This window comes from Mastomys coucha, unplaced genomic scaffold, assembly GCF_008632895.1.
Source record: "Mastomys coucha isolate ucsf_1 unplaced genomic scaffold, UCSF_Mcou_1 pScaffold22, whole genome shotgun sequence".
NCBI lineage: Eukaryota > Metazoa > Chordata > Mammalia > Rodentia > Muridae > Mastomys > Mastomys coucha.
The window spans coordinates 208,001,536-208,027,630 of NW_022196905.1; the positions used below are offsets into that span (position 1 = coordinate 208,001,536).

At 43.9% G+C, this 26,095-nt stretch overlaps 1 protein-coding gene across 1 annotated transcript in view; it reads right to left on the minus strand.

The window, feature by feature from the left end:
• Window positions 1-436: 436 nt before the first annotated feature.
• The window catches only part of Slc18a1 (solute carrier family 18 member A1), a 32,878-nt gene continuing 7,219 nt past the window's right edge, over window positions 437-26,095 (minus strand). The window contains exons 5-16 of the mRNA XM_031342944.1: window positions 24,716-24,799; window positions 23,730-23,822; window positions 22,174-22,263; window positions 21,916-21,959; window positions 14,936-14,996; window positions 14,755-14,850; window positions 6,286-6,364; window positions 4,926-4,977; window positions 3,232-3,295; window positions 2,850-2,969; window positions 2,496-2,629; window positions 437-1,089 (exon numbers count right to left, since the gene is read on the minus strand). Of these exons, the coding sequence (XP_031198804.1) occupies window positions 979-1,089; window positions 2,496-2,629; window positions 2,850-2,969; window positions 3,232-3,295; window positions 4,926-4,977; window positions 6,286-6,364; window positions 14,755-14,850; window positions 14,936-14,996; window positions 21,916-21,959; window positions 22,174-22,263; window positions 23,730-23,822; window positions 24,716-24,799 (1,028 nt within the window). The 3' untranslated portion in view covers window positions 437-978. The remainder of the gene's footprint in view (window positions 1,090-2,495; window positions 2,630-2,849; window positions 2,970-3,231; window positions 3,296-4,925; window positions 4,978-6,285; window positions 6,365-14,754; window positions 14,851-14,935; window positions 14,997-21,915; window positions 21,960-22,173; window positions 22,264-23,729; window positions 23,823-24,715; window positions 24,800-26,095) is intronic.

Here is a 26,095-nt window from a genome sequence, read left to right on the forward strand (position 1 = left end):
ATAACGCCCACTGTATTTTCCCACACTCTCTCTCCCACCACAAACCATCTGGCTCATCATGTCTGAATTGGCTAATTGACTTACTCATTGACATGTGTGAACAATGAACGCCTTGTTCTGCTCCTACTATTAGGAAACACACGTTTGGGAGAAATTTCAAGAGTTTCTTTTTGCTTTACGCAGGGAACCCTTGAGTCTAATGCAATGTTGTTTATTTTGGGGGTTTTGTTGTTGTTGTTTGGTGGGTTTGTTTGGGTTTTTCATTTTGTTTTGTTTTTTTCTGTATGTCTACCACTTTTATTTATAAGAGTTTAAGAGGTTTTGGGAAAGATAGAAACACGCATGAGAAACCATCAGAACAGACATAACCCAAGCCTAGGAAAGCCGCAGATTTCCTTTCGATCAGATGGTGAAGAAAGCAGCAAGGCCTCATTTAATGAAGGTAAAGTAGTTTTAGCACAGAAAACAGGCAAAAGACCCTACATATGGACACTCAACTGAAAAAAATAAGGGGAAAACATATCACAGGACACAGGTCAAATTTTAAGACATATTGGTAATATGCTAAAAAAAAATCAGAGAAGAAAGGAAGGCTTGCCATTTGTGCTCCTGGTTTCACAGGCACATTGTTCAATACTGCCTGCAGAGAGTGAGTCACCCCTTGCAGAACTTGTCACAACTCAGCTTTAATCAGCTTGGCTTTGCTTTGGCAGGAAGTCGCACTGTCCTCCCACAAAGAGTGGGCCACAAGTGGTGTCAGAGCACACTGGCAGAGGGGGGGCTGTACTGACAGGTGAGTACGAGCAGGCTGTGGGCCACAAGGGGTGTCCAAGCACACTGGGGGCGGGGGGGCGCTGTACTGACAGGTGAGTACAGGCAGGCTATCAATAAGAAGGGAGGAAGGGAGTCACCCGGAGAAGAGGAAATTCAAGCCTCATGGGGTCCCCTGGAATGAGGCCCAGATATCACCCTCTGCAGCTACTCCTCACTGCCAGGATCATCGCTGTTCTCTCCCAGTGGAAACTCCTTTGTGGGCTTCTTCACTGTGTACATCGGGGTCTCCGTGGGGCATTCCTGGTTCAGAATTGCCTGGAGCAAGAGATAAGTGTAGAGATTACTGCGTCTCATAGGCCATCCTGTTTCTTGTCCACACTGGCATATCCAAGCTTAGCGTTACTTAGAACAACTAACTCAAGATATAAGTATAGCACCCTCCTTCTGCCTCGTGTGTAGGCTCAGGCCTTCCAAGATACCTGGGCATATCAAGCCCAGTCAGGACAAACATCTGATATGCTTGTGTTTGAACCCTTGCATCAGTAGGTATAAGGCATAGCAAAAAACTGGCTGAAATGGGCACTCTTCTCCAATAGACCTTCCTGCCTACTTCCATTCCTCTGAGCAGCTTCTACATCCATCCTGAATCCATGATGCACCTAGGGCTGCTGGGATCTTCATGCTACAAGAAGAGCAAAGTATATTAACTAAGTCATACAGTGTACAGAATCTTTTACCTGGAGACTAATTTTTTAAAAAGATTTATTATTTATTTATTTATTTATTTATTTATTATATGTAAGTACGCTGTAACTGTCTTCAGACACTTTTTTTCTTCTTGCTCCGGCCCACTCACTTGCTGTAGCTGTTCTCAGACACCCCAGAAGAGGGCATCAGACCCCATTACAGATGGTTGTGAGCCATCATGTGGTTGCTGGGATTTGACCTCACGACTTTTGGAAGAGCAGTCGGCGCTCTTAATGGCTGAGCCATCTCACCAGCCCTGGAGACTCATTTTTAACTTTAAAAAGACAAGGCCTGAGCTGAGAGATGGCTCAATAGGATGAGGACTTGCCCTGCAAGCATAAGGACTGAGCTTGGATCCCCAGCATCCATATAAAAAGACTGTTTTGTTCGTGGTCATATGCCTGTAATCCTAGAACTGGTGGGTAGAGACAGGCAGGTCTTGGGAGCACACTGGACAGCCAGCCCAGACTAAAGGGCAAGCCTCTAGTACACAGATAGACCCTGTCTCAGTGTAGTAAAGCAGAGAATAATAAAAGAAGTCAACATTCTCCTTTTATACACTAACTTGTAGGTACCATATACAAAAAGAGTGAAAATATTCTCATTTTTCTTTTTTTTTTTTGTTTAGTTTAATTTTGTTTTGATTTTTTTATGAATAGGTTTTATTCATGGCAGGCTGACCTTTAATTCAATATGTAGCTGAGGATAACATTGAACTCCTATACTACCCCTGTGTCCCAAATGCTGGAATTTCAGAATTTCCCTTCTTTACTTAAGATCCAGATAATAGGGGACTTGGTTGTTTAGATAAAGGGAAGGTAAAGGATAGAAGAGAAGGGTAAGTGTGCTGGGAAGAACAGTAAAGCTACAAAGCAGACAAATGACCAGCAGAGAGGAAACAAGGTCAAAGTGAAGGGTCAGGGGAACCACAGGTGGAACAGACATGTATTCTAGTCACTACGCAGGAGCCTTACAAGCTTCTCCTCCTTAGCTGGTGGGTTCTGCAGGAAGCAGCAGAGAGGGGCATAGATGATGTTGATGGTACCAATGATGACCATGAGCCAAGGGAAGCCGATGACCTGTACAATAGCACCCCCGGTAGATGGGCCTGTGGAAAAATAAATCAAATCCCAAGTGTATGTTGAGTTGGTCACCTGTAAAACACTATCCTAAGGACAGTGGGTAACCACAGAGGCTGAAGCAGATTCCACTATCTTCACACCCCTAAGAGAATGAGGCCTCTGGTTCCACATCCAGGTAAACTACAACGGAGAGGGAAGACTGGGTCACTCAGGCCTGGGAGCTCTCATCTAACCCAACCAACATACCAATAGCAAAGCCCACACAAAAAGCCACATCGGCGATGGCGTAGACACTCCCATACACAGAGGTGTGGCGTAAGTCCACCAGGTATCCCATGATGGGCATCAGAGAGGAATCCACCATGCCTATGGTCAAAACAAGCAGGATGCTGTCAGTCAGCTTACCCATAGCATCTCCCTCCACTCTGCCCCCATTTAGTCTCCTCTCACACACTCAGCACCCACAGAGGACCAGGGAGGAGCCAGGAGCCTACTCTGCACATCTGCCAGTTTCCCTCCCATCCCTGCCTTTCCATCTGCTTCTTCTGATGGGAAGATGTGGAGGCAAGGAACCTGACTCAAAGGACATTTTCACATGTGTCCTTTTTACTTTGAGGGCACTGCTTACCTATGGCAAAGCCAAGGCCTGCATTGGGGCCAATGAGACCAAAAATATTGTGAGCCAGAGGTACCTGGAATGAGAAGGAAGAAGAGTTCCTCAGAATGCCACTGGGCTGGGAAGAGCAGGGTGTAGAGTCTCTGCATGACATGCATTTGTGACATCTGCCACATGCATTATCTCTGATTTCTTATACCTTCTCTTGAAGAATAATCTTCCTCTCCACTTGGATCACATGAAAACTGGGCTGGTAGTGACCCAAAGTTATGAAGCCAATAAGCAGCGAGATCAAGTTCTAATCTCAGACTCAACCGCATGATATCATAGCAAAGGTCCTTTCCTATTCATGAACTATTGTTCACCTAACACTCTCTACCAAACACACTCTGCTGTGTTCATTCGTCACTGTAGGTTGCCATCATTGGCACTATCGAGCTTGCTTATTATTTATTTTACAGTACTAGGGATTGAACATAGGGCCTTGTAAGGCTAGGGTTCCCCCACTTTCTTTTATTTCTTTTTGAGATGACGAGTTGCCCAAACTAGACTTGAACTCACTCTGGAGCCCAAGCACACTCTGAATCCCTGATCCTCCTATCTTAGTCTCCTGGAGTAGCTGAAATTAAAGACAGGCACCGTCAAATTTGGTCCCAAGGGTTTGATCTGAAACCCAAACTTGGTAGCCATTTTAGCAAAAAGACAGAAAAATAAACCCAACATTTAACAGCTCAACAACCAGAGAGACTAATAGCATCACTTGGGTGCCACGAGAGCAAGCAATGGCATGCACTGACCCATGACTGAGAGCCTGGCCTTCCCTTTTAAGCAGCATCTCTACCCTTTCATTGGTACCTATTACCAAATGCCACTAACCCATCACACAGCCATTGAAAGGTTTAGCATGCCTAAATTAAGCATTGGCAGCTCATTATACATATGGAGCAACACCTTAAGTGGAGCTCATATTTATAAATGGCAGAGCTTACTTACTGAGGGATTTTCATGTGCCCTCTCCATTCTGTAGTCTATGTGGATTACCTCAAACACCCTGTGAGATGCAAGCCAAGTCCTTGTTGGAGAATACTGAGCAGAGAAGTGGTGTGAGTAGCTCAGGACCACAAAAATGGCAAGTGGTAAAGCTGGAATAGAGCTTTGAGCTCATACCCATGACCAGGGGCTTTAGCTCAACCTGGATGCAATGCTCAGAGCCTTATGCCTCTGTTTTCATATCCCTTTAGCCAAGAGCCAAATGGACTGGTGGTCTCCACTAAGGACAGGTGACAGTAATGGCCTGGAAGTACAAAGGACTCTTCAAGATGGAAATCCCTGCTTTCCTTCTTCTACTAAATTTTCTGCTTCTAGAGACTGAGCCATAAATGGTATATGCCCTGGTGGCTTGTGGGGATTGTCACAGTGGGTTTATAAAATACCATTGGCTGGCAAGCTCCAGAAGTAGATCCCAACATGCTTCAATTCATATGTTTATGCACAGCCTCACACCTCTAGTTCCTCCCACCCAGTGCCCTATTCCTCTCCTTTCACACCTCCTTTTGGTGGCATGCCACTTCCATTGACAGCATCCCCTTGGGCACCAATTTCTGACCATGAAGAAATTTCCACTAAGTCAGCCTACCGCTCATTTGAAGGAAAATGATCTTAAATCATCTAGTGTTCTTCCTTTATCAACTGGGTCTTATACTTACACAGAGCAAGCTGATGCCTACGGCTACCATTCCAACCAGGGAGCACAGCCACCTGGAAGAAAAGACCCATTGTCACCCACTATCTACAGAGAGAGATGGCTACTACATGCCACGTTGGCCAGTGCTAAGTACCCTAATTCAAGTAACCCTTAGATTCTGGAAGGAACTGCATCTCTACAGGGCCAGACTGAATCCCTACCTATCTGGGTCTTTTTCTTGACCTCATTTTCACCCTGAATTCATAGCTCTTCTCATGCAGTGTTGGGAGTACTACACTGAGACATATGCTTGTATCAGGAACTGAAGGCTGCTGCTTCCAAAGGCACTTAGCTCTTGGAATATGCTCTCAAACTTGATTATTGGTGTTTGCCAGTTCAGGTTGCTTCCTCTTTGTAGTTTTTATTTATTATTATTAATGTGTGAGAGAAAGAGACAGTATTAGGGGGGTTTATGAGAGAGGAGGTACACCGCAGCATGCATGTGGAGGTCAGAGGACAACTTTGTTGTATAGTCCGTTCTCTCCTTCCGCCTCTATGTGGGTTCTGGAGATTAAACTCCAATCACTAGGCTTTTGTGGCAAGTGCCTTTATCCACTGATCCATCTCTTCAGCCTAGTTCAAATTCTACCTACTTGTAACATTGGTGGTCTTACAAAACCTTCTCAAAAGCCACATGAACATATACAACTCCTCCTCATCTCTATTCCCTATAGCAGTGGTTTTTAAATGTATTTTTTTAAAGCTTTGTACTGAGTTAAAGATAAAATTAGAACCAAAGCCATTTCATCATTGTAGTAGGGGAAGAGAATCCAGATTCATACTTCTTGCCTTCCTAAACTCAAATCCCTTGTGCATTCCTGATGCTCCTGCCAAGAATTCCCTAAGGTTTCATGGAATAGAGTTTGGCAATGATTGCTCCAAAATACACGCTGCTTTGTTTTGTTCGCTTTGATTTGGTTTGCTTTGGTTTGGTTTGTTTTGGTTTGGTTTGGTTGGTTTGGTTTGGTTTGGTTTGGTTTGGTTTGGTTGGTTTGGTTTGGTTTGGTTTGGTTTGGTTGGTTTGGTTTGGTTGGTTTGGTTGGTTTGGTTTGGTTGGGTTTGGTTTTATAGCTGTTAGCTATTGGGGTGACATTTCCTCTTTATCTGGAAAGGAAGGCCTATCTCTAGGTAACCATTTGTCTCTTCCCAAGTGGCTAGGTAAGGATGATCCACTCTCTATACTGCCCTTACCACCCACCCACTGGCCTCTTGCATGGCAATTTTTACCACCGTGTCCTAAACTATCCCAAGTATAAGGACAAGCTCAGAGGTCACTATTAAGTGATAGTTCAATCATTCTTCCAGTTTCCCAGGCTACGTACCGACCCAGCTTGTTGGCCAACACACCAAAAAGGTTCGTGCCAATGAGGTAGGCCACACTGGCAGGTAAGAAAGCCAGACCTGTGGGAGGACACAGAAGCTCGCCTTAGGAGGTGCTCTACTTACTCCAAAGCACCTTAGTTCCTATAGTCCAGTATTCCTGATACCCCTAGGTCTCCAAACCACTTTGTTGTATGTCTTAGAGATCTTTGTGCAACTCATCAGCAGAGGTGTCAGGACCCCACATCCCTGCTCTCCTCAGTTACAAGGCTTTCTTTAGCCTTAATATACTTAATATGCTCTCAACTCCCACTTGAACTTTCAGAGAAGGGACTTGGTAAGCCACTAACATGTACAAAAATTCACTTGGTGATCAGCATAAGAGGATGGGCTTTCTGGGAAGCCAAATTCTAACTTGTTTATTATGACCTTGTTGGCTTTGCCCATGGTCCTAGGTAAGCCTTTCTGAGCCTTGACTCCCACATGTGGACAGAGCAAAGCTGTTGTTATATCTTTCTGGGAACAGTGGGGAAAGTTGGACAGAGATTGTTAAAGCTTTTCATTAACTTCTGTCATGGCCACATACCTTTGTGGCAACAGACTGAGATGATCTGGAACATGGATGTTGGATCACACAGTTTGGGTTCAGTATATGCTTGGCCACTTGTGAACTATGTGACCTTAGACATCTTACTTGCTATTTCTGAGTTCTTCCTTCCTCGCCTTCTCATCTCTTTTCTTCTTTCTTGTTTTCTTTCTGATGAGCTTTTATTATATGCCAGGTATTCTTTTTTTTTTTTTGAGATTTTTTTACTATTTTCTTTATTTGCATTTCAAATTTTATCCCCTTTCCTCATTTCCTCTCCAACCCCCCCCCCATACCATCCCCCAACCCCTGCTCACCACCCTACCTACTCCTGCTTACTGGCTCTGGCATTCCCCTACACTGGGGCATCGAATGTGCGCAAGACCAAGGACCTCTCCACTCATTGATGTCCCACAAGGCCATCCTCTGCTACATATGTGGCTGGAGCCATGGGTCCCTCCTTGTGTTCTCTTTGGTTAGTGGCTTAGTCTCTGGGAGATCTGAGGTATCTGGTTGGTTCATATTGTTGTTCCTCCTATGGGGCTGCAAACCCCTTCAGCTCCTTGGGTCCTTTCTCTAGCTCCTTCATTGGGTACCCTGTGCTCAGTCCAATGGATGGCTGTGAGCATCTACCTCTGTATTTGTCAGTATGCCAGGTATTCTTAAGTTCAGTAATTGAGCCATGCGGTGGTGGCACACACCTTTAATCCCAGCACTTGGGAGGCAGAGGCAGGCAGATTTATGAGTTCAAGGCCAGCCTAGTCTACAGAGTGAGTTCCAGGATAGCCAGGGCTATACAGAGAAACACTGTCTCTAAAAAACCAATTTAAAAAAATCAGCAATTGAGCATAAATAAGATAAACACAGAGGAGTCAGAGAGATGGCTCAGTGGTTAAGAACACCGGCTGTTCTTCCAGAGGACCCAGGTTTGATTGCTAGCACCTACATGTCTGGTACTCCATTTTCTTGGGCACCAGATATGCATATGATGCAAAACGCCCATACACATGAAATATAAAATAAAATATTTTGAAAGATAAACATAGAAGCAGATACGGTGCAAGTCCATAATCCTAGCACTAGGGAGCTGTGGGAAATGTACTATTCTCTGTCAAAACATTAAAAGAGATGACAAAGCACTATTTTAATAGAAAATTATAAGAAAGAAACACAAAAAATTGTAAAAGTTAAAACATATGCACAAATGTTTTATGTTGCTCATCAATTATGCCAGTGTCCACTAGCCAATCAGCTAAGAATTCAGAGCCAAATTCTAAGCACTCAGAGTGAGGCACGGGATGCCTACTGGAGGTGCTTTCTTGCTTAAGCACAGTTAGCGGATGAGCACCCATCTGTCTTTTTGTGTTGCAGATGTACTTTGGATTTTGTGGCCACGTTCTTGAGAGCTTTTCTACTAGGCTGAGTGGAGGGGGTTGTAAACTCAAGGCCTACATACCAAGACACTATCTTAAAGCAATACAAGTACAGGGGCTGGAGAGGTGACTCATCGGTTAAGAGCACTGACTGCTTGCTCTACCAGAGGTCCTGAGTTCAAATCCCAGCAACCACATGGTGGCTCACAACCATCTATAATGAGAACTGATGCCTTCTTCTGGTGTGTCTGAAGACAGCTGCAATGTACTTATATGTAATAAATAAGTAAATCTTTAAACAATTAAAAAAATACAAATACAAGCAAATAAACACAAAAGATGGCTATAACATAACTCAAACATAACTCACATTCAAAGAGAGACAGATAATAAAAATAAATGCTAAAGATTAAGTGAAAAAAATAATCTTGAAAACTGTGACAGAAATTTCATGTATCCAAACGTCAGAGTGACTGGAAGGCTACTGTACATTTGGGAAGCCAAGGAAAGATGGAGGGGTAGTGCTTAAGACCTTGTTTACCATAAAAAGAGAAGGGAGAGAAACACGCACAACACCTAACACAAGCTGAAAGGCTTAACGAAGAAACCACTGAGCCTGGACCTGAGAAGCTATAGAGATGAATGACACAGCCCAACTGTGTATTCTAGAGTCTCTTAGAGGAATGGCTTCACAGAATAAGAGACTGTTGTAAGCCCAGGAGAAAAGAGTCTCCACTTGGAAGCCATTACCAAGAGGGGTGAATAAACTTGGAGGTACTTTTAAGGTAGAGTTGTAGAATTTTTCTCTCATGTGTGTGGGAACACCATGGGAGTGAGGAGAGAGAAATAATTAGAACTAAAGCTTTTTATTTCAGTCAACCGGATGGTGAAGATGGGAAAGATCAGTTGGGAGGAAAAGTCAGGGATCCACGAAGGGCTTGAAACAATCATGTGCAGAGGTCAGACAGGCAGACACACAAGGACAGAGCTCTAAAGAGAGGTCATAACACAGAGTTTTTAAGATTGTGGAAATGGGGATTGAAGAGATAGCTCAGTAGTTGGGAGAGCTTCCCGTTCTTGCAAAGCATCTACATTCTCTTTCTAACAACCACGTTGAGTGGCTCACAACTGTCTGCAGCTCCAGCTCCAGGAGAATCTGACCTCCAGCTTCTGCAAGGACCTGGATTGACATGCACATGACGCAGCCACACATGTAAATGGCTGGGCTGTGACCCCCACGCCCAAAGATTCATATGCTTGGGGCTTGGTCCCCAGTATGATGCTGTGGGTCTAGAAGAGACCTTCAAAAGAAAGGCCTATGGTGTTGATGTAACTCAGTTAGTAGAGTGCCTGTCTAGCATACACAAGAGGCCCTGGGTTTTTTTCCCCAGCATCATATAATTGAAGCTAGCCTGAGCTACTTGAGACTTTGTGCGTGGTTGAAGCAGGTCTTCTGATCTTTGGAGGGACTTGCCTGGGGACATACGTAGGTGGCTCCCACTGGCCCCAAGAACTGTTCTGAGGGTGAGTTGCTATGAGGATGGAGTTGGACCCTGAATCGTCCATGCTACGACCATCCACCAGAGTTCCTTAGAACCAGCCCTATGTTATTTGGACCAATCACCTCCCAAACTGTGTAAGTTTATAAAGCTAGCCCACCTTGGGTATTTTGTTATAAGAGTAAAATCAACTAACACAGGGAAACGATGGTTGTGAGTCACCAAGAATATACTGCGGAGGCTCAGTTTCTTTTTGTAGCAGATGGAGGCGATTACAAAGAATGGCAACTGGTCTAAACACAGAGAGTAAGTGACTAAAGTGCCCTTTGCCAAATGGACCAAGTACCACAGCTCTATACCCAGAGCTCAGGGAATACTGTGAAGGTCATAAAGAACCCAAGGACAAGGAGACTGTTACTAAAGTGTATTCTCGATGTGACAGGAAGCTGCACCCATGAAATCTCAATAATATGGTTATCTGCACAAGACCTCGCCAGTCAGCATTCCAGTGTGCATGGAGGAGTGGCTCACAGGCTCCGCCCCCACCCCCACCCTCAGCTGAAGAGCTAGAGGTGTCAGAAGGAAGGAGAATCAGTTTTCTTCAGGGGTTGCCCATTTTTAAAAAATTTCCATGCCCAAGTAGTCTGCCCTACACCTGTGAGCATGTGGACAACACTATTGGATTCAGTAGGACACACACACACACACACACACACACACACACATAAACTCACAAAACAATAATAATTAAAGACAAGGCCATCAATTTAGAGGTAAGATAGGGCAACGCAGGAAGCATTGGAGAGGGAGAGGGGTTGGCTATAGTAAAAATACATTGTACTTATGTACAATGTATTTACATTGTACTTATTAAAATTAAAAATGTTCATAGAAAACAAAAACTAATAAAACATAAAAAAAAATAAGAACACCCTACATATTGAGCATTTTACACTGGCTTCGAACAGATGAGGTGCCCGGTGAACACTTGCCTTATCATGACCTGTGGTGGTCAGAACGAACCTAGGCATCTCATTCCAAGGCCTGATATTCCCCCTACCCAAGCCTACCAGAGTGGCCAGCTGGCTCTGGCCTGAGGGCCTGCTTGGAACCAACATTGTGAGTTCCTCTGGGTCTCACTAGCCTTTCCCTGTACCACTTTGAACCTCGAGGAAACAATGTAACCAATAGAAAGTATCATTACTCTGATTCTAGGCCCAAAGTAAACAGTTGGCTAGGGCCTGGCCAGTGGCTTGTTTGCTTTTAATATTGTCTTCTATGCAGCAGAAGAGAAACATGTCCTTCTGTGTTTGTCTACTTTATCTGCCCAGGGTGGCAATCTGTTTCAAACTGTACCCGTTCATTTGTTCATAACTGCTTTTGAACGTTTAGAGGTAATAACTATTGAGTGGTTTAGAGAATCACAGAAAGAGGAGGCTTGCTGGCCTAGCTACTGTCTCCTTGACACCCTTGTAAACTGTGTGAAATTTCCTAAGCGAGGCTTTCCTCAAACATACACTTGTTCCATAGCAGCTGACCTGAGCATGTATTTCAGCAGAACCTTTTTTGTGTTCTATGCTCATTACCATCCACATGCTTCTCACAGCCTGTCTTCAGGGGCGGATCACACATAACTGTGACTGTCAAGGCAACATTAATTATCAGTTTAGTAAATCCTATAATCCATGCTCGGCAGTAACCTCCCTGAAATAAGTACAAAGACCAAAACAACGCTGAAAGATACCTTCATTTTTACAAACGAAATCCAGGTGTGGTCATGCACACCTATAATCCCAGCACTCAAGAAGTTGAAACAAAAGGATTTTGAAATAAAGACCAGTGTAACCATTGTGATGAGATCTTGTCTAAATAAATATAAGAAAAGAAAAAAGTACGGTTCCCCAACATGATAATTAGTATAAATTCAAACTGGGGAGCATCTGTTTCGAAAGCCAGTGCTGTCTTATGCACTTGGTAGCAAAACCCAGGATGCATTGGCCATGTGGCACTTGGTCCATCTCAGACCAGACATCGCTCTCAAGAGTTTGCTGTTGTTTGTTTGTTTGTTTGTTTGTTTTTAACCTGTGCTCCTTCCTACAATCTGGAAAAGAGTATTTCATGGCCAGTACTTTCCCAGGGGTGATTGGTGATGGATGTGGGGTATACCCTTGTCCCTTGGGAAACTCATTAGAAACATCACTTGTTCCATGGGACGTGTGGGCACATGCCTTGAAGCCTAAGGTCCTAGCACTTGGGAAAGATGGAAGCAAGAGGATAAGGAGTTTGAGGCTAGGCTCACCCACATATCCAGGCCAAGGTCAGAAGGTCACCAGGCTATGTGAAACCCAGTTTCAAAAGAAAAACAAACAAAAAAAAGCAAGATTCAAAACGGAGGAAGTGTCACCCAGGCTGGCTGGAAGAAGTGGTCCTCCTGCCTCTGCTCCTTTCATCAGATCTTACTGACATATGCCAACAACCAGGAGTGGGGCTGTCTCTGACTCTTTTGTCTGCTCTGGGGACCCTTTTCCTGCTACTGGGTTAGCCCACCCTGCCTTGATAGGAGGGTTTGTGCCTAGTCTTATTGTAACTTGTTATTCAGTGTTTAGTGGACCCTCCTGGGAGAGCTGCTCTGAAGGGAAATGGAGGAGTGGATCTGGGGAGGAAGGAGAAGTATGGGAGTGGGGCACTGGGAGGAGTAAAGGAAGGAGAAACTGTACTTGGAAAGCATTAAACACACACAAAAACAAATAAACTGAAGGAAGGAAGGAGGGAGGGAAGGAAGGAGGGAGGGAAGGAAGGAGGGAGGGAGAGAAGGAGTGGGGTGGATTTAACCTATTTTTACTAGCTTGCTGAGAAGTCCCAGTATCACAAGTTCTCTGAGCGTGTGGCATCATCATTGGAGAATGATATTAGGATGTGGAGAGTTTAGAGGTGCAGGCAGTGCTGAGGAACATGATGTAAGATGCTGGGATACGGTAACCAACTGACTTGTAACTGGTAAGTGAGGCTGCTAACTGGATTGCTGGGGGCGGGTTGCTCCAGGCTGGAGTATACTCACTAGTACCAGAAGCCAGAGTGGCCAGAACCTCCTCAGAAGAGATATTATCTGCACCAAGCAATGCCTAACTCAATTAATTGTCTTGGTCAGAAGCAGTTACAGCCCAAGAGATTCAATTTGAGTTAAGTGTACAGCTGGAGGCCTGCTTAGAATTGGTCCCTTAAAATTAGATTCTCTGTTTTTTATGGTACATTGAGCTATATCCGGTTCTTATCAGTTTCTCCTCTGGCACCACATGCCCTCCTGCCTTGTAGTGACTGAATCATTTGCACGTAGCCTCTCCTGCCCGGATGTCCTCAGGTTTCCTGGAAGAGTCCCAGACCTTCTGTCTAAGCTCACGCAAAGTCACACATGGAGGCCCCCAACCTACATAGAGCAGAAGACACTGGAGTCCTCTATTTTTGACCTGGATGGAGGTTGAGCACCCTTTATATAGTGTATAAGACAATAAGAGGGGGTATAGTGAGAGTGTGGTTGGTTCTTATCCTGCCGACTATACAGGCACAGAGTACCTTAGGCCATTCATTCCTGCAATAGCTCTTTGAAGTAGCTTTTGAATACCTTTCAGAGCATTTCCACATTCATTTTAGATAGAATTCAAGTGGTGCTCAACTGTGAAACCAAATTACTTTAAAATAGTGTGATGCAAAGTCATGGGGAGACTTTCCAAGGCACTGAGGCTTAGGGTTTATATCTCAGGGCTTACTAGATAAGAGAACAGGCTGGGGACGTAGCTTGGTGAGAGAACATTTGCCCAGTTTGCATGAGGGACCTGGGATTTACCCCTAGAAAGAGAGAGGGGGGGAGGGAGGGGGAGACAAGGGAGGGAGGGGAGGAGGAAGAAAGGAAGGAGGAAAGGAAGGAAGGAAGGAAGGAAGGAGGGAGGAAGGAGGGAGGAAGGAAGGAGGAACAGCTGTGCTCAGTTGTTGGTTAAATGGAGCTGATATTCTCAGGCCCATCTGCCTCACTGGCTGGCATGACAAAACACATATTTAGTTTATTGTTTTATATGAATAAGAGATTATCATTCTTTAAAAGTTATGCTTAGAAAGCACAGTAGTTAATCTGAGCAATTATCAGATCTAGAATCACTGAGGAGACATACCTCTGGGCAGTCTGTGAGGGCATTTGTACAGAGGTCTAAATACAAAGGGGAGACCCATACTAAATGTGGGCAGCACCATGCCTTGGGCTGGGGCTTTACACAAAGAGGAATTTTAAAAGAGAATTCAAGATGGGTGCAGGCATCTCCTGCTCTCTGGTTCATGGGCTCTCCAGAACTGAGGCGTTCCAATGGCTGTAAGCCTTCCCCCACCAAGACAGGCTATTTCCTCTCAAACCATGAGTAAAAAAAAAAAAAAAAAAAAAAAAAAAAAAAAAAAAAAAAAAAAAAAAAAAAAAAAAAAAAATCTATCCTTTGTTATGTTTCTTTTGTTGAGCATTTAGTCACAAGAATGAGAAAAGTAATACAGAAAAATTGTGTTGTTTGCAAAAATTTATACTGCCAGTCAATGCTAGAAAAACAAGACAAAACAAACAAACAAAAAGGCCTCTGGCTAGAAATACTGAACGGTTTCACATTAGTACTAGATCTACTACCCCTCCACTGCCCATGGTCATTCACAAGGTGATTTCGACTCAGTCCATGGGTGTGGGTGTGGGGATGAGTCTATGGAGGGGGAGTGCAGCCTGTGGGTAAGGGGATGAGCCTATGGAGAGAGAGTACAGCCTGTGGGTGTGGGGATGAGCCTATGGAGAGAGAGTACAGCCTGTGGGTGAGGGGATGAGCCTATGGAGGGGGAGTACAGCCTGTGGGTGAGGGGATGAGCCTATGGAGGGGGAGTACAGCCTCTGAGAGGTTGATGACCTGGTCTTAATGCTTAATGATTATTTTCAAAAAGGCCCACAGCACCCTGCCTGGTATCTGAGCTTTGCTCGGGACCCAGCTCACTTACCTAGCTGCCACTCAGGGGAACACATGGTCTGCATCATCCAGATGGGTAGTGTGGGCTCTAGTATGGCGACTCCCATGTTGGCCAGGCAGATGGAACCTGAGAGACAGTACTGTGAGCCAGTGTGGCTGCCTGAAGCCTGACTCCCACAGAAAGGGGATGGAGGAGGGCGTGGCCAGCTTACCTGCTGCTACCAGGATATAAGGGTCTTTGAGAAGCGTCAGAAGTGGAGTCCCCATGGCACTCTGAGAAAATGAATAACATGAACCTTTATTTTTAGAGTTTACAACACTCCTCTTTTCACAAGATCTGAGATAGGACCTTGGGCATCATTGGCTTCTTTGCGGTAGAGACCAGGAAGCGCAGGTCTAGGGAAAGGAAGTGTCTCTGCTGGGGCCGAAGCCCATTTTGTGTACAAGTCTCGAGGCAATGAGGGCAGCATACCTGGTATTGGATCTAATTCACACAATGGATGGAAGCAAGGCCAGGATTGTCAATAGGTGTCGAGGGCCTTTCCACCATATCTCTCTGGAAATATCATTTGCCCCAACAGGCAGAATACTTAACCTCAAGGTAAGTGTGGACACGCAAGAGAAGAAAGCTCCTCAAGCAAGTTCTTCTTTTTCTCCATTCCGAGCTACACAGTGCAGCTGGAGAACCTGAGCACCAGTCCTAATTGCTCCTCTCTCACGACATTACCCTGATACCAGGCACACCTGGGCATGCCGTCATCCTTTTGTTACCTGTACCCAAATTAGCATCCTTCTCATCTCCAGAGTTCTCCTCCTTACCTGTTCTTCACGATCAAGTTCAAATTCCACCTTTCCCACAGTGCTTCCTGACTCGGTAGTAGGAACCAAAGAGTATTTCCTAATCTCTGGTGTGTAGTATACTCTATCGCATATGAGATTTAACAGTCTGGATACAATAACCACATATGATGAGCAGACAACAATGGATACCTATAGAGGTGTCAAAACCAAGCATATAATACCCTTACCATATACATAAATCAAAGTAAAGAAACTGATATAAACTGTAAACACACACAAAGAAGTATGCAAGCATCACACGTTACAGGTATGGAATGGTTGAAGCTGACAAGAGCTGAGTGAGAGCGCTTGTGTAGGCTGTGCAGAATCTTGTGTTTAGCCCCCATTACACTATTGCCGAGACAGGGAGAGAGAGACAGAGGGAGATAGAGAAGGAAACTACTTCCAACATTATAAAGTGCATGTTCATGCAATTTCTAACTGAATCAGTGTTTGTAATGTCAACACACAGAAAACCACTTAAATGCACAGACAGGAAGCAGAATGGAGCACATTCTGCAGGGAACATGGGCCATACAGTTGCAAAACAGCAAGACGGGTTATTTTTTCAGGATACGTTATTAACTGAGGGGAAAAAAAGGAAAATGTACAGAAGCATATAGAGTATGATGCCTCTTATGGAAGAAACTGAGGGCAGTAAGAAAACATTCATAAGTCATTTGGGAGAAAAAAAAACAGAAAAAATTCAAGTGTCCACTTGCAAGAGATATAGGTGAGGGAAGGAAAGGAAAAATGGCAATAGAGAGATTAATATTATTTGAATACATCTCCAAAATACTATACTAGTGTCGTGAAGTGACTATGTCCCTGCCAATTAAAGCAACAAAGTCCTAATCCCTAATGCAGTATTTCAACGTGGGATTTAAAAGAGAGCATTCTGGTGAAGGAGGTAAGGATGGGGCTTTGACTGCATAGGACTGGTGTTCTAACTAGAAGAGAGAATGGGACATCCCTGGGCTCACCCATCAAGAAAAGGGTGATGATCGGTTTGAATTGTTAACTTTGCCACTATCTAGAAGAGACTCTCAATGATGAATCGTCTAGATCAGGTGAGCTTGTGGGCACATCTTCGGGGAGTATCTTGATTGCCCTAATGGATATGGAAATGCCCAGCCTGTAAGTTGGTGGCACCATTGCCTGGTTTGGGGTCCTGAATCGTAAACCAGAGAGCCTGGCATGCATGCATTTATTGTCTCTGCATTTGACTGTGGGGGATGCTGTGACTATCTGCTTCAAGTCACCGCTCTGACTTCACTGCAATGATGGACTGTAGTCTGAAATTATATACCAAATAAGCCTAGTTTGCTTGTATCCGTATATTTTATCGCAGCAACAGAAATAAACTAGAACAGAAAGACACTAGAGGAGGAGACCACTGGGACAAGTTGACCAATCATACATCTGGAAGAGAGGTATTACAGAAGCCAGTGCTGACAACCCTGAGGGATAGGAGTTAAGTCACCAATCTGTACTGGGACCCAGTACCCTAGTGCACTAAGCAAGAATGAAGGAAAGAAAGATAAAAACAAAACAAAACAAAACAAGACAAACAAACAAAAGTCAAGATCAATGAACGATCATAACTGGATTTTAAATGCATTGTACATAATAGTCACAATAAAGGTGAAAATAAAAAATGATTGCAAGTACTTTCTAAGCAGAGTATAAAGGCCAAAGGAATCAAAAAAAAATCTTAAGATACTCCCTAGTAGGTGTGTGTGTGTGTGTGTGTGTGTGTGTGTGCACGTGTATGTATATATGTGAATAGGATTATATACATTGTAGGATTGCACAAATACATAAATACAATTTTTAAAATATTCTCAATATAAATGCATACAGAGGAGATATAGATTGAGGGTCCAATTGCAAGTGCAATGGAGTGAGCTGGCAGTGGAGGCCTTGGTGCCAACTAACCTGTTTATACTATCATGGGAACAGTCACTGCACACATTGCAGTGGAAGGAGACGAGGCAGAATATGAGATCTCTCAAGGCTTCACATGTGCTAGCCAAGCATTCTGCCAACTGATATACATCCAGCTTTCAAGTTTTTAAAAGTTACTTATACATACTCTACTTTCCTGTTGTCACAAGCCAGTCTCTTTGTTGGGTATTCCGCAGGACTGCCATACAGGACACTCAGTAAGATAAAGGTAGAACCATCGGGTTGAATATGCCAGGCCCGGGCAGGTAGGGACCCTATGGTGCTGGGACCAAACTCCTTCCAGGCCTGAGGGTCTGCAAGCAGGCTTTTGGTGCTTTTCTCTAAGGAGCTTTAGGCGGGTGGCTACTCCTACTGACACCTTGGCAGCAGACTGCAAGGGACATCTGTCACTGAGAGGAAATGGCACTCTTAGAGCAGCAATTGTATCACAGTCCCAAATTCTTTCAGGAGCACTCTGCATCTGTAAAATGAGGCTGAAAATAGTCACTCCCTGGAATTTGTAAGACAAACCACAGATGATGTGCTAGACAGAGCCCCTGAAACGTAAAATGCCAAGGACTCTTATATGTGACTTTAATTACTTTTCAAATACCTCGATCTACCAAGCCTTTCCCACCATACACATGTCCTCATTTTTTCTTCTGTTTTTTTTTTTTGTATTATTTCTTCATAGTGTTTTTTATTTGTTTGTTTAAGATAGGTTTTCTCTGTATAACAGAGCCCTGGCTGTCCTGAAACTCACTCTTAGACCAGGCTGGCCTCGAACTCACAGAGATCCACCTATCTCTGCCGGCCGAGTGCTGGGGTTAAAGGCCTGTGCTACAATTGCCTGGCTCTGTGCTGTTTTCTTTAACAAAGTATAACTATTTTCATTTTTCTCAATCTACCTCCCTCATTCTTGAAACCTTACTTGAATAACTTGTTTTTACTTATACTGCACAGATACTGTCACATGACCATGTACACATCCGTGGTTGGCTTTCTTCTCCATCATATGTTCTAAAGTTTTCCTGTATTTGTTAATTAACTTTACAACTAGTATTCAAGCTATGGTTGATATACTAACAATTGCTTAACTGTTTTTCCCATGGCTAAAAATACTTTTTTTTTTCTATCAGCATTTTATTCCTCAGTGTAATACTGCCATAAACACCTTTGTTTTATTCAAGGAATTTCACTGTATACTCCAGATTGCCTCAAACCCATGCTTCTTTAGTGCTCAGTTACAGTGACCTGCCACACTCATTCTGCTATCTTAGCTGAAATCGAACCTTTAACTCCTCTAAAATGATTTTCTTAAAATAAATCCCTCATGTTAGGAATAATAATAAGAAACTGATCTTTTCTATAACCCTTAATGAATAGTGCATATACACATTCTGAATTTTGAAACTTTTCATTTTGAAAGTTATTTTTTAAATTATTATAATGGTAGCTAGAGACAAAGCTCAGTGGTTAAGAGCACTTGTTCCTCTTATGGAGGACCTGGGTTCAATTCCCAGCACTACATGGTGGCTTACAACCATCTGTGACTCTAGTTCAAAGGATCCAGTGCCCTCTGCTGGCTTCCACAGGCATCAGACACACACATGCACACACAGAAAATATACATACATGTAAAATAAAATCTAAAAAATTTATAATAGAATAAAATCTATTAAATGTTTTATAAGAATGAAAAAAGTAATATTAATGTACTCTGTACTTTTCAGTAAAAATTTGGTATACTCTTCTTAAAACACTGGAGAAAAAACATCAAGTAGGATGTAAAGGGTAATAAAGTAAGCATGATGGAACTATACGCCTAAGCTGTAATGTGCAACATATTACCCAGGCCTACTTTCAAAAATATTCCACTAATAAATTAGCCCTCAACTTCTTTTTCTTATTTATTTATTTTTCTGGGTTTTCTGAGACAGGGTTTCTCTGTGTAGCTCTCACTGTCCTGAAACTTAATCTGTAGACCAGTCTAACCTCAAACTCATATCCACCTGCCCCTGCCCCTGCCCCTGCCCCTGCCCCTGCCCCTGCCCCTGCCCCTGCCTCTCAGGTGCAGAGGATTAAAGGCTTACACCACCAGCACTCAACCAGTCTTCAATTTTCTATTCAGAGTATATATCTTGAAGGAGGAATTGGAGGGAGAAGAGGAGGAGGAGAAAATAAAGAAGAGGAAGAAGAGGAAGAAGAAGAAGAAGAAGAAGAAGAAGAAGAAGAAGAAGAAGAAGAAGAAGAAGAAGAAGAAGAAGAAGAAGAAGAAAGGGGAGAAAGAGGAAAAGGAGGAGGAGGAGGAAAAAGAAGAAAGAAAAAAGAAGAAAGGGCATATGGGGGGCTTTGGAGGGAGGAAAGGGAAGGGAAAATGATGTATCTATATTATAATCTCAAAAATAAAAGAAATATTGTGGCTCATGGCTATACTCCTACAATTCAGGAGGCTGAGTTAGGAGGATTACCATTGAGTTCAATACCAGCCAGATCTACAGTATGGGCCCCTGACTCCCAAGAATCCAGAATAAATAAGTAAACCAGGAAAAGTAGAAAACAGTGCAGAGGACAAAGAGCAGGTCCAAAGGTTTGCAAACTCAGCTGTGGCAGCCTCTCCCACTGAGGTAACCCCTGGGGATGGAAGCACTGCCTCAGCCTTTGACCCTTTCCTCTCCACTCTTCCTGGGACTTCCACTGGCCTTGCTTTACTCTGCTGCATTCTAAAGATTTTCTTCACTGCCCTCCGGTCTGCTGCCGTGGGGGTGGGGCTGACGCGCCCTCCTTCTTCACTCTTTATCGCTGTTACCTCTGCCGGCCTCAGTTTGCTTTGCTTTTAGGTACAGCTTCCTTCTCCCCAAAAGCGTTCCTATTTTTAGCTTCTTAATCTCTTTTGATTCTCTAGTCTCCTGGCTTCTTTTTCCCACTTGGGCTGGTCACCTGGTCACTGTTGTTATTCAGTCGACTCCCACCCCCTTCCCCCACCCCACCGCACCCCCACCCCATGACACTACAATCTGTCCAGTTTGAACTCTCTCTCCTGTTTAATGAGAGGAATTGCTCTCATTTTTGTCTATACATTTCTTATTTCGGCCTTTTTAACTATCATTAAGTCCAGGATTTTAAATTTTCATCTTCTGTAGACTTCTTTGCTTTCCTTCAGTTCTTCTTTGTCCTTGGCTTAAAAAGCAAATTCTAGAATCAGGCATTTTGGTATCCCCTATAACCCTAGAGCTCAGGAGGTAGAGGAAGGAGGGACGAGAGTTCAAGGCCATCCTCAGCCTCTGACGAAGTTAAAAGTAGGCTACATGAGACTGGGTCTCTGACTCTGGTTCAGTCTTATTCAGTTTCCCAGACCTTGGAAAAATCATGTCTTTTGCCTTATTTTGCTGACCATTCTTAGAGGCAAACAGTGAGGTAAATAAAAACAATCTCTGGATGTCTTTCTTCGCTGCTTTAGTTTTGTTCTCTAAGATTTTCTTCCTAATTCAAGGAGAACTTCTTTATAGCTTCCCACTAACCCTCAGGCCCCAGCATCCACATACTGTGGATGTTGATCCACAGTATGTCCTTTCTATGAGCTTTGTAGAGGATCCCACCTCTGTACTCTTTGTACATAGAATCTCCTCCAGCTCAGACACACCCTTCTTTCACAATGGTGTCCATTTCTTCTCTACTTTTTTTCTAGTCCCTTCTCCTTTGACTTCAGGCAGTTCACCCATACTCAGAGGACCTGGCCCAGGAATGGTGGACATGTTCGTTCCTTCTCCAGCTGACACCACTGCTTCTGTCACAAGAAAAATGCTTGCACCCCAGTACCTCCTTGATCAGTGCTTACACCCTGGGCAACTCCTCCTTCAGTGCTGTGCCCCTCCCCTCATAATACAGCTCAGAGACATCTTTTTTGTTTGTTTGTTTGTTTGTTTGTTTTGTATTTTTGTTTTTCGAGACAGGATTTCTCTGTGTAGCCCTGGCTATCCTGGTCCTTGATCTCACTCTGTAGACCAAGCTGGCCTCGAACTCAGAAATCCACCTGCCTCTGCCTCTCAAGTGCTGGGATTTAAAGGCATGTGCCACCACTGCCCGGCCTCAGAGCCATCTTTTGTTTGGAGTCAGATAAGCACTAACTCTGGTATTTATTAACTGTGACTGAATGGTGTTCAGCTGGGGACGCTCTTGGGGAAGGTTGTTGGGAGGGCCCTGTCACCTTCTTCATCCTTTAGAAAACTGTTCTGTCTTCAGCCACATTTCCGTCTTTGTCCAATACCGAGGCAGACTCCTTTGCTAGCCTAAGTGTAGGCCTGTCTGGAGTCTAAATCCGGGCTTCACTTTTCCTGACTTCCCCTTTCTCCTGGGCTCAGCCATGCTATTTTTCCCAGAATGATGGAGTTTCATGACCACTTACCTCAGGAGACACTTTCGAAGGCCACAGGATGCAAAACTGGAGAGCTGAGAAAAAAGGGAAATGGGGACAGTTCTGTTTATTTCACTGGTTATCTGGGGTTTCACTAATGGCCACATAGCTACCACTTTGACTTCCTCAGTTTCTTTTTTCCTAGAATGGAGCAGTCCTTGACCCATCTAAGCATGTCAAGGCAGACACCACAGCATAATGCACTTCCAACCTGAGCTCAGCTGTCTGGAGGCACCAGCACTGACCTACCTCCATCCAGAAGGGCCAGGAAGGCCAAGATGAGGAACGGTGAGGACTTGCCCACAAATTCATACATCACACTTCCGAAAGGTGCTCCCACTGAAAGGAAAGACAGCACAAACACTTGCAGTGAGACTCTTCCACATCATCTGCTGAGCCTTTACTGAAGGGGCGAAGCTCTGCTGAAGCTGGGGCTGCAGGGGTCAAGAAGATTCAGTCTCTGTCCTCGAGGACAAAGACCTTTCTAGTAAATGAAATTTAGTAGGGCAGGGTCAGAGAGGTAATATGACAAGTCATTGAAGTGTGGCAAAATGCTCAGCAGTACATGGTCTTGTGCACAGAATACTGTGGTTCACTAGTGAACTGATTCAGAAAGGCCAGGTGGTCACAAACTCTTCGCCAAGTCTATTGCACCTGGGACGATGTGTAGGAGCAAGCCTGGAGGGTCGAAAAGTGGGTGAAGGCTGATGTGAATGGAACATGAGTATTTTGAGGGAAAATGTGAAGGTGAAGATGGTTGAGGCAACATTAATCAAGGGCTCTAGGTGTCCAGATAAGGTATCTACTGGGCCTTCTTGGTTACTGAAAAACATGATACTTTTTAGCAGAGACGAAATACCACCTGTTGTAGGCTCTAAAAGATTCTTTGGGTGGTATGTACCATGAAGGAAGGAGAGGGTATGAAAGAGAACCAGTAGGAGGCTAGTGCCAATGTTCCAACCAAGAAAGAGGGAAAAGCTGACCTTGAAGGGGCTCTAAGGGATGGCGCATGCTCATTCTCATAGCGACTGTGACGAAGTAGTCTAATCCGACGGTTGGTATCAATATGGCTACTAACAAAGAACAAGGCTGTCTTCCCTCTCTTTTCTACCGTGGTGGCTGGTAGGGCACAGGTCAGAGACGAAAGAGACTTGGGTCTTCCCTCAGCAATCTTGTAAACTCCCTGAGTGCAGAACGTTGTTGAAATCTGTGCCGGCATTGTGCTTGGCATGGGGAGAGTGCTCAGCAAAAGGCAAGCTTGTTCACTTAGTCAATATGAAGTCTATGCCTCGAGGAAAACATAAGCATGCTGCTTAGAGCCACGGCTTCTGAGCATAGAAAATCTGAGTCCTTATTCCTGGCTCTGCAATTACTTTTGATAGCTCTTAAATTCTTATTCTAATCTTTTCCTTGGGGACAACCATTCATCCTTCACAAATTGGTAAGGAGGATTAAAAAATATTACTTCTGTGAAATCAGCAGGGATTCGGGCAAAAGACCAGCTCTCCTGTGGAAAGCACCAGCCTTGTATGAGAGTAGAGATGAGGGAGACAGTGATCACTAATGTGAGCAAATTCACTCTCTTGGACAGATTGGCCTTCAGGATGTCCCCAGGCCATCCTGCATTTTGTAGCTTCTTAAAGAGAAAGAAAAGTCACCTTTCCCTAGTAAACACAAGTGTGGACCAGGGAGGCATGGAAAATACTTGTCTTCTGCCACAGGAGGTACCTGCCTCCTGGAACCATCTTTCAGAGTATGCAATGCTCCATCTCCTGAGCTCAAGTCTTTGTCTAGCTGCTACTTACCCAGAAGTCCCAAAGCCAGGCCCCCCAAAGCAATTCCCATGGCTCTCCCTCTCTCATAGTTGTCAGTATAGACACTGGCCAGCATCCCAAGCCCTGGATAAAAAAAAAAAATAGCAGAGTTGGCATGTGGGAGGTTGCTGATTGCTTCCCACAGTCCTTGGTTCCAACCCTGTAATATCTTGAGTGATGGTCTTTACTGGATATTTCATTTGAGGGATTTTCTAAGACTTAGCTCATAGCATATCACAAATACTGTCATCCACAGTTGCCTCTCCCTCCTCCCCTACATACAGCTTATTATTTTGATGCTGACATTGTTAATATTGTTAAAAATGAGGAGCTTTAGAAGAAGGGTGATATAATAATACTAATTGTCTAGTTTTTTCATGTTTCGGTAGCGTCTTATTTCCTTACACACCTCCCTGCGTGAGGAGGTCACAGACCAGGAGGTCAGGGGAAGGAAGACATATGAGTGGACCATTGTATTCAGGATGGTGCTCAAAGAGGAACATGAAAATACTAGGCACCCGGGAGAGAACATGGCTGGCAATATCTACCAAGTATACCATCAGGCCATTCAGCTGTGTGAGTGGCATAACACAGCAGCCTCCCGGGATACTGTGACACTTTTGCTTATCAATACGTAGAAAACTCCAATGACATTACTGAAATAACAATTCCTATTAAATGAAAAGCAATGCAAAAGAAGGGCCATGAAGAGGCAGTAGATAAAATCCTGAGCTTAGGCTCATTCTTACTTGAGCTAGCTGCTCCTGAATAACATCAGAAGTTAATCTAGGCCAGAAATGTATGGGCCCTGCCCACGAGTTTACAATCAGTTCATTCCTGAATCCCAATTGCTACCTCCATGGATGACATTCTCCTTAATCTCTTCATATAAATTCTATGCAGTACCTAAAGTAGTGGTAAGAGGGGAGTGTGTGTGTGTGTGTGTGTGTGTGTGTGTGTGTGTGTGTGTGTATTACCTGCAACAGATGAAAATGAAGAGCCAATGCCTTGGAGAGTTCGGGCCACAAACAGCAGGGCATAGGTGCCAGAGAAAGCAAACACTGGGAAAGAGAAGAGACAGAATGGCCCAGGTTGGGGTGAAGAGATACATTTTCCTTAGATACTAGTAGGCTGCTTGGGCTCCTGCAAATAGTCCCCCACCTACCCATCTATAAGTAACCCCAATTCAACTTGTAGTAACCCTAATCCAACTCATCCCTTGAGGAGGAAGCATCGGTGAGAGTGAGGGTGCATAAAAGACAGAGGAGGGCGAACATGGTCAAAAATACGTAATGGCATGCATGAATCTCGTAACAAAACCCACTGTTAGATATTGGGTTAATTAGGTTAATTGTCACAGTAAGATTTGGTGATCAACTTAACATAGCCCAAAGTCATCCGGGAAGAGGTGACCGCAGTTGAGGAATTGCCTAGATCAGATTGGCCTGTGGCCATGTCTATGAGACATTTTCTTAATTGTTAATCAATACAGGAGGACCCAACACAACATAGGCAGTGCCATTCCTAGGCAGATGGTCCAGGATGGTCTAAGAAAGGTAACTAAGGAAGCTATTAGGAGCAAGCTAGTAAGCATCTTTTTTTCATGATCTCTGTCAGTTTCTGCCTCTGGGTTCCTGCCTTGGCTTGACGCAACCATGGACTATACTCTGTAATGCTGGGTTTGCCCAACAAACCCTTTTTTTTCACCAAGTTGCTTTTGGTAAAAACATTTTATCACAACAGGAAACAAAATAGGATATTAATAAAACAATTTTTTAAAAGAATGATTTTTAGGCCAGAGAGATAGCTCAGTGGGTAAAAGTGCTTGCCACCAAGCCTGCAGCATGAGTTCAATCCCTGGAACTACATAGTGGGAGAGAACCAACTCCTTCGAGTTGTCCTGTTACCTTAATGCACTCTGTAGTATATATGGAGAGAGTTAAATAAATAAATACATACATACATCAAGAATTCCTTTAAGAGTAAAAACAAGATGGAGGGGAGGAGGAGGTAGAGATGAAGGAAAAACAGTAGGAGGTCAGCTCCATTAGCAAGCTGACTCAGATTCCATCCAGGATGTCATTCTGGGCAGAAATGAGTCACTATTACATAGACCTTAAGCATACATGATGAGATGAGACCCATCATTTCATAGAATTAACATATTTAGGGGCTGGGAAGATGGCTCCACAGTTAAGAACATTGGCTGCTCTTCCAAAGGACTTGAGTTCAGTTCCCACCACACATGGCAGCTTACAACAGTCCAACTCCAGTTCTAGGGAATCTGACACCTTCACACAGAAATACATGTAAGCAAAATACCAATGCACATAAGATAAATGAATTTAAAAATTTTA